Raw genomic sequence first — 8750 nt, forward strand, 5'->3', positions numbered from 1 at the left:
CAGCCTGTACAGTTGGCACCAGGCAGGATGGGTCCATGGACTCCACACCATTACACCACCAGCCTGTACCGTTGGCACCAGGCAGGATGGGTCCATGGACTCCACACCATTACACCACCAGCCTGTACCGTTAGCACCAGGCAGGATGGGTCCATGGACTCCACACCATTACACCACCAGCCTGTACCGTTGGCACCAGGCAGGATGGGGCCATGGACTCCACACCATTACACCACCAGCCTGTACCATTGGCACCAGGCAGGATGGGTCCATGGACTCCACACCATTACACCACCAGCCTGTACCGTTGGCACCAGGCAGGATGGGGCCATGGACTCCACACCATTACACCACCAGCCTGTACCATTGGCACCAGGCAGGATGGGTCCATGGACTCATGCTGCTTATGCCAAACCGCAACAGGAACTGGGTTTCATCAGACCGGGCGATGCTTTTCCACTCCTCAGTTGTCCAGTGTTGGTGATGGCGTGCCCACTGGAGCAGCTTCTTCTTGTTTTTAGCTGATAGGAGTGGAACTCGGTGTGTTCATCTGCTGCAAGAGCCCATTTATGACAAGGACTGCTGAGTTGTGCAATCTGAGATGCCGTTCTGCACACGTTGTACTGCAAAGTTATTTGCCAGTTTGTGTCCCGCCTGTTAGCTTGGACGATTCTTACCATTTTCTTTCGACCTCTCATCAACAAGCTGTTTTCGCCCACAGGACTGCCGCTGACTGGATGTTTCTGGTTTGTCACACTATTCTCGGTAAACCCTAGACACTGTTGTGCGTGAAAAGCCCAGGATCCTGGCTGTTTCTGAGATACTGGAACCGGCTTGCCTGGCACCGACGATTATACCACGCTCAAAGTCACGTAGGTTACTCGTTTTGCCAATTATAATGTTCAATCAAACGGTAACTGAATGCCTTGATGCCTGTCCACCTGGTGTATATATAGCAAGCCACGGCAACTTGACTCACTGTCTATAGGAGAGAACCATTGTCGTGAATGGGATGGTGTACCTAATAACGGGTCATGACTAGAAGGGATCCAACTTTTGTCAAATGAATGTCAGATTTTACTTTATGTAGCAGGTTGGGATACCTTATGCAGCAGGTTAGGATGATTATCACAACAGGTTAAGATAATTAGGTTAATAAGGTTAGGAAAATGGTTAGGGTTATCAAAAATAAAAATATACCTTTTACGTTCATTTTACAAAAGGTGAGTCCATTCTAGCCACAACCCTAATAAACTGGAAACTAAGTGTATCTTTCAATCATATTGAAATTAATTTCATGTTCATACAATTGAGTTCCATTTTGCTAATTGTAGGCTACTGTACAATTTTTTTGCCTCAATATATTTCATGATGTGTAACAACATGTGCGCAATGATGTGCCAAATCCACAATTTAGTGCATTTTTATATTATAAGCATTAGAATAAGCCACCTCAATATTTGCAGCCATACAGGTAATAACATAGCCAACAGCGCACTCAGTGAAAGTTCTCCCTACGTGGTGTTTTGGGAAACAAGGATGAGGATGATGCCAAGTACAGGCACAGAGAGCATCACCACAGCGACTGTCCTGGACATCTGAACCACACCAGTATGGGTCTGAGGCACATCAACATTATCGTGGTCCAGATCATCTCTCGATGGTTGTCTCTCCTAACCCGAGCGCATCATGCAAAAACCATACAGTACTAGCTCCATCGACATAAAAGTGCATGCTTTCAAATACCCCTTTATGAAATAACTAGTCTATGTTGAGGCTATAATATTTTTAGGGGATATTTCATCACCGGTTAGAAACAGGCTTTGTTAAAGATGAAGATGTATGATGAAGTGTGTGTAAACTGCTTTCCTCCCTGTATTTTAAAATAACATGTCAGCACTACATGTGTTAACGATCTATGAAGCCTACAGCGTGACTAACCTGTAAACAAACCATCAATGGAGAATGTGCGCAAACGTGCATTGATGAAATGTGTAAACTGCACAAAGGAGCAGGTAAGGATTTCCTGTGAGACCCTCGTGTTCCCAGAGCCAATGCCAAGAAATAGCAACCAAGGAGCCTGGTTACAGGAAGGAAAAATACTGCACAAGAGTAGGTAAGCATTATAGTTTTAAAAAAGAGGCTATGCCAATAACTGTAGCCTAGCATTATGCGCAATTGCGCGAGTAAACTATCATAATTCTCAGATTAAATATAATGAACCTATGGCATATGCGTAAATATCATCACATTTGAATACGTTTTTAAGTCTACAAATGTGTTCACTGTTGAAAATATTATGCACCAAATAAGATGTTTATTTCCCCGTTGTTCCAGTAGCTGTATCTCTGTGAACATGACTTTCTGCTCCCTTCACTGCACATTGTTATATATCTCACCTGTTGATGTCACCCTTACTCCTCTAGCATTCAGAGTCCCCCAGCACACACACACACACACACACACACACACAGAGATATACACACACACACACTCACACATACACAGAGAAAGAGATACTCACACATACACAGAGAAAGAGACACACAGACAGACAGACAGACAGACAGACAGACAGACACACACACAGAGAGAGAGAGATACACACACACACACACACACACACACACACACACACACACACACACGCACAGATTTTGTGAGTGAAAAAGACATGTTATCTTAGTGTGAGCTAGGTCAATGAGGGATGAGGATGACAGGATTCGTAGGCTACAGGGTGAAAAGTTCAACGTCTAATTCAATTGTAAAACGATTAGGCTAAAATACGATATATAATGACAAATAACATACATTTTACTAAAGAGGTAAGGAAAAGGTAGTGTTTTATGTCACACGATTTCGCCAAATTTGTGAAGATTAAAAGCAAAAGAAAGGGTTTAAACAGGTTTTGAGTCAACTGATGAATTATACTGATGTCATGTTCCCCCTTTATATTTTAATGACTTTGTCACAGCTCTAAACAGTAAGGCCATTAACATTACAATACATCCTAACTGGCACCCCAAAATTACTCTTATGTAATCAACTGTTTCATCAACAAGAAGCATAAAATAAAGAGCTCTGCCATTTTTTTATCACCCGTCCCGTCGAACCTTTTCTAAAGATACTGTCCTGTAAAACAAATGTTTTGCCTCAAGTATGCACTTCCACACATTTTCGGGCAATACTCTGGGCGTTCATGTAGCTTCATGGCTCCATGGTGGCTCTACACTTGGCATGGAGACTCCCATGGTGGTGGTTCAGTCTGGGTGGGCTTGGTAGGTATGGTGGATAGTGGTGGTTCAGTCTGGATGGACTTGGTAGGTGTGGTGGATGGTGGTGGTTCAGTCTGGGTGGACTTGGTAGGTATAGTGGTGGTTCAGTCTGGATGGACTTGGTAGGTATGGTGGATGGTGGTGGTTCAGTCTGGATGGACTTGGTAGGTATGGTGGATAGTGGTGGTTCAGTCTGGATGGACTTGGTAGGTATGGTGGATGGTGGTGGTTCAGTCTGGATGGACTTGGTAGGTGTGGTGGCTAGTGGTGGTTCAGTCTGGGTGGGCTTGGTAGGTGTGGTGGATAGTGGTGGTTCAGTCTGGGTGGACTTGGTTGGTGTGGTGGATAGTGGTGGTTCAGTCTGGGTGGACTTGGTAGGTATGGTGGTGGTTCAGTCTGGATGGACTTGGTAGGTGTGGTGGATAGTGGTGGTTCAGTCTGGATGGACTTGGTAGGTGTGGTGGATGGTGGTGGTTCAGTCTGGGTGGACTTGGTAGGTGTGGTGGCTAGTGGTGGTTCAGTCTGGATGGACTTGGTAGGTGTGGTGGATAGTAGTGGTTCAGTCTGGATGGACTTGGTAGGTGTGGTGGATAGTGGTGGCTCAGTCTGGATGGACTTGGTAGGTGTGGTGGATAGTGGTGGTTCAGTCTGGGTGGACTTGGTAGGTATGGTGGATGGTGGTGGCTCAGTCTGGATGGACTTGGTAGGTGTGGTGGATAGTGGTGGTTCAGTCTGGATGGACTTGGTAGGCGTGGTGGTTCAGTCTGGGTGGACTTGGTAGGCGTGGTGGATAGTGGTGGTTCAGTCTGGATGGACTTGGTAGGTGTGGTGGATAGTGGTGGTTCAGTCTGGATGGACTTGGTAGGCGTGGTGGTTCAGTCTGGGTGGACTTGGTAGGCGTGGTGGATGGTGGTGGTCAGTCTGGGTGGACTTGGTAGGTATGGTGGCTAGTGGTGGTTCAGTCTGGATGGACTTGGTAGGTGTGGTGGATAGTGGTGGTTCAGTCTGGATGGGCTTGGTAGGTATGGTGGCTAGTGGTGGTTCAGTCTGGATGGACTTGGTAGGTGTGGTGGATAGTGGTGGTTCAGTCTGGGTGGACTTGGTAGGTATGGTGGTGGTCAGTCTGGATGGACTTGGTAGGTGTGGTGGATGGTGGTGGTTCAGTCTGGATGGACTTGGTAGGTGTGGTGGATTGTGGTGGTTCAGTCTGGATGGACTTGGTAGGTGTGGTGGATGGTGGTGGTTCAGTCTGGATGAACTTGGTAGGTGTGGTGGATGGTGGTGGTTCAGTCTGGATGGACTTGGGAAACACCTGTCCATAGTTGTCTAATTCTACAGAAACATCATGGACGAGGTCTTCAGACATCTTCAGTTGACTCTGCAGTCTCATGTTCTGTAAACAGTTGAAGCCAAGTACACCAAGGATGAAGATGTGAAGTACAGACACAGAGAGAATCCCCACAGCGACTGTCCTGGACATCTGAACCACACCAGTATGGCCCTGAGGCACATCAACATGAATGTCATCATGGTCCAGATCATCTCCATGGTTGTCAGGTGTAACTTGTAAACTATCAATGGAGAATGTGCTCAAAAGTGCATTGGTGAAATGTGTAAACCTCGTTGACCCGCTGCCGCTGAAGCTACGATGTATACAGGAAAAGACTTGCGTGACTCATTTTATAGGCACTTCCGACTTCTGTGCGCAGACAGACGCACAAAGGAGCAGGTAATGATTTCCTGTGAGAATCTCGTGTCCCCAGAGCCAATATAAAGCAACCTACCTGGTTACAGGAAGGAAATATACTACATACGAGGAGAGAAACATTACAATGTCAAGCATGTAGATACAAAACACACGGCTATTCCAATAACTGTAGCCTAGCCATTATGTGCAAATGCGCGAGTAAACTATCACAATTCTCAGATTAAATATAATGAACCTATGGCATATGCGTAAATATCATCACATTTGAATACGTTTTTAAGTCTACAAATGTGTTCACTATTGAAAATATTATGCACCAAATAAGATGTTTATTTCCCCGTTGTTCCAGTAGCTGTATCTCTGTGAACATGACTTTCTGCTCCCTTCACTGCACATTGTTATATATCTCACCTGTTGATGTCACCCTTACTCCTCTAGCATTCAGAGTCCCCCAGCACACACACACACACACACACACACACACACACACACCCGGATGGATGACTTCACCGTTCCGCCTGGGTTTCCTTTATGATCCCGGGATCTCCCACTTTCTTCATCAGACTTCATCCAGCAACACAGGCGTACAGACCGCTCTTTCTCTGCTCTCCTCTCGAACAGCGACACAACAGCCTGCAAACACCCCGCCTCAACCCGGACTCTGCACCTTCAACCTTCACAGGCTGGCTAAGCACGAAGAAGTCAATTAGTGATTTTCCAAACGGATTTTCACTGGAGAGCTCGACAAGTGCAATTACCAAGCCAAGGATTTCTGGGCTAAGTCGACTATAGCCGCTGACTTTAAATCGTTTTTTTTTTTTGCGCTGTTGATCCGTCCGTCTCAGCCGTGCAATAATGTCCGAGGTACTTCCGTACAGCGAGGGGAAAATGAGCGGCTATGGAGACAGCGAGGCCAGTCAGGTGTCCTTTAGCTGCGGACTACAGGACACCAATTCGTTCTTCGGTGCGTCGCAAGCGAAAAGACCCCCAAAGCTGGGACAGATCGGCAGAGCCAAGAGAGGTAAGAGCTGGTTATTGGAATGGATTGTTGAATAGAGGTTTTGTTTGGCTTGGCCACCCAGGCATGTTTGGGTGATCTTTAACTCTAACCTAGCCTACTTGTTATACAACACCGACATGCAACAGATATGCATTTGACCTCTAAATTATGAGGCAAACGTTTATTTGTTGATATAACAAAGGACAGTAGCTGACCACAAAGCGCCCCGTTGATAGTGACGAATGAGAATAATAGACTATCAATGTGATATCAAAATGTACTAGGCTAAATGTCTACATTAGTTACGCTCTTGGTCATTTTAAAGGGCACGTTTCCCTATTGCATGTAGTGGAAATTGCAAGCGCTGACAGCGTCTAGTGCGCGCGCTTGGCTTTGCGCCATTATGGACAAAGCATTGTTTCAAGCACCAAAGTCAGGGGTTTGGCGCAACGACATTTCCCTTTGTGTTGCACCAGTGCTGTAAAACATATTTATGAAACAGTTAGGCCATTAGCCTATGACATGAAGTGATGAGTCCCTGATAAAATAAAGGTTAAACATATGTAATACATAAATCAAATAAAACATAATAAAATCAAATATTAACATGATTGCATCTCCCCTCCGCAGTGGTCATCGAAGACGACAGAATAGACGACGTTCTAAAGGGGATGGCAGACAAGTCGTCACCAGGCGTTTAAAGATGAACAATGCCTTGCAGACTTTTTATTTTGATCACCGATTTGAAGCACTTGTCGGCTGTGCATGTTCGAGGATTGTAGGAGAAACGATGGCACGAAGCGAAGACAAGGGGAAGGAAAGGGATGGAAAGATGTGAAGATTGGACGAGAAAGCAGAGGAAGAGTTTGAGGAAGAGTCCGGAAAAGACCGAGATTTATCATGTAGTTGCTGACAATTTGATGAAACCCGATTTTAACTTCTGCTGCGCAGCGTGATGTTGAGATGGCGGATCCTGGCTCCGTGTCTCAACCTCAGCTGACTTCTCTGATGGATGAACTTGCCATAACTTCACGACCATCTTCCAAAAGCGCCGTAAGCAACAAAAAACTAGAACTGGTGGCAGAATTTCATTTAAAGCTCTGTTTCTATAGTTGTACCCAGTAGACTGCCTATGCTCGAAGACCATATTACCCTTGCAGGCTTTGCATTGTTGATAACAATCGGCGACATTGCATTCAAGGGAGCTGTACTTTTCAGCATTGGTCGAACGTAGAATGCATTCCTATCCGATTGCTGCTAAAGCTTTTTAATACAGACCAACCAAACACTGAAGTCCAGTAACTAGAATAAATCCATTGTGTGTAAAAAAAAGATATATATATATATATATACCGAGGATGGTGCAATGTTAATATTTTATTTCGTAGGCCTATATTCACTTTGGCTTCACCTGTAAAGAATAAGCTAGTAGGCCTAATGCATAGTCCCCAGGTTCAATTGAATGAAATTGATACATGGGCTTACATTACCCCCCACGGTTAAAGATGCAGGTCGGCGCCTTCATGTAACCTTAGCCTACCGACACCTGCACATAGGCTATCTGTTTCACTTTTACAGACTAGAAATATCGAAGGAGGCCAGAAGAGATGGGCAAATTATACATGTTTGAAACAATAATCATGAAATTAATGGGAAAATATATATTTTTTAATGTATTTATTTTGATGTTGCAATTATTCGTGTTTTTCGTGTTCTATAATTAAAAGTCGAATATTTTATCTATCTATTTGCATGATCTTTCCCTCCGGTGCCACCACAGGTGCCAACCACTCTTACCCTGGCACGCTTACGTTCATATTTCAAAAGTCATATTTGTATTTTTATATCTAAATAATTGTTATTTAAAAAGTATAAGCTAGTCTATCGTCTTACAGTTCATCAACACAAATGTTTGTATAATAGAGAGGATATGCAGATTGAGACTAGCCTATATAACTGAGAATCTAAGAGATTTGGGTGTTGACTTTTCTCATTCTATATCAAAGGGACTGAGGTTTTTTTTAAAGACTAACTGAATGTGTTTGGGGTTTTGTACACATCAATGTTAAACTATTATTGAGAAATCGTATACTGTGACTTAAGCTTCGTTGATGCATTTGTTAGAAAATTGCGATTTTAGAGTATATTGCACTGTTTACGACTATCCTCAAATAACACGTTATTTGACTGATTTTGGACATTACAGTCATGTTTTTTATTTCGTTTATCTTGTACCATTCTTTGGAGGAAACTGAATATGGTTTGTTGTGCATGAAACCTTAATACTTTCAATAATGAAACATCGTTTTATGAAGCAAAAAAGCAACAAAAGTGTCATGACATTCTAAGAATGAGTCATTGTATATTACGATGCCATTTTCACTGTATTTGGTGAACTAATAAATGGTGAAAGAACATGTACAATGTGGTCCTATGGTATTAATTTCCCAAGATCCATCCATTATCAGAGTACAAACATTAACACATGACAGTTAACACGTTCTTCATGACAGTTGGTCATTGTTGGACATTACAAAGATGTTGAACCACATTCTCATAGTCACAGTAAACAAACTGAGCCCTACAACTGTGGCCTACTCCCACTGGTTGAAGAGGGTACAGAGGGGAGAAAAGAAGGCCAATGGTTTACGGTGGTTCTCCAAGCTGTGACCCACATGATAAACAAATCAGTATTTCTAACCAGGGCCTACGGGCTTTAACAGACACCAGCAGCACGTCCTCCCAACCCACCATTTCAGAAACACTA

General features: G+C 43.9%; 1 protein-coding gene and 1 long non-coding RNA gene across 2 annotated transcripts; one reads left to right on the top strand and one right to left on the bottom strand.

Annotated features, from left to right (window-relative positions):
- Positions 1–2936: 2936 nt before the first annotated feature.
- Positions 2937–5482, bottom strand: LOC115157454 (uncharacterized). Its single transcript, XR_003868457.1, has 2 exons — positions 5395–5482; positions 2937–5081 (listed from the first exon to the last, which is right to left on the bottom strand). It is a non-coding gene; the product is annotated as an uncharacterized LOC115157454 (long non-coding RNA).
- Positions 5483–5543: 61 nt separating this feature from the next.
- On the top strand, positions 5544–8404 carry LOC115157453 (calcium/calmodulin-dependent protein kinase II inhibitor 2-like). Its single transcript, XM_029705716.1, has 2 exons — positions 5544–6004; positions 6614–8404. Exons 1-2 carry the CDS (start codon positions 5839–5841, stop codon positions 6682–6684), a joined length of 237 nt encoding a protein of 78 aa, XP_029561576.1. The 5' UTR covers positions 5544–5838; the 3' UTR covers positions 6685–8404.
- Positions 8405–8750: the final 346 nt, after the last annotated feature.

Source organism: Salmo trutta, chromosome 21 (genome assembly GCF_901001165.1).
Source record: "Salmo trutta chromosome 21, fSalTru1.1, whole genome shotgun sequence".
Lineage (NCBI taxonomy): Eukaryota > Metazoa > Chordata > Actinopteri > Salmoniformes > Salmonidae > Salmo > Salmo trutta.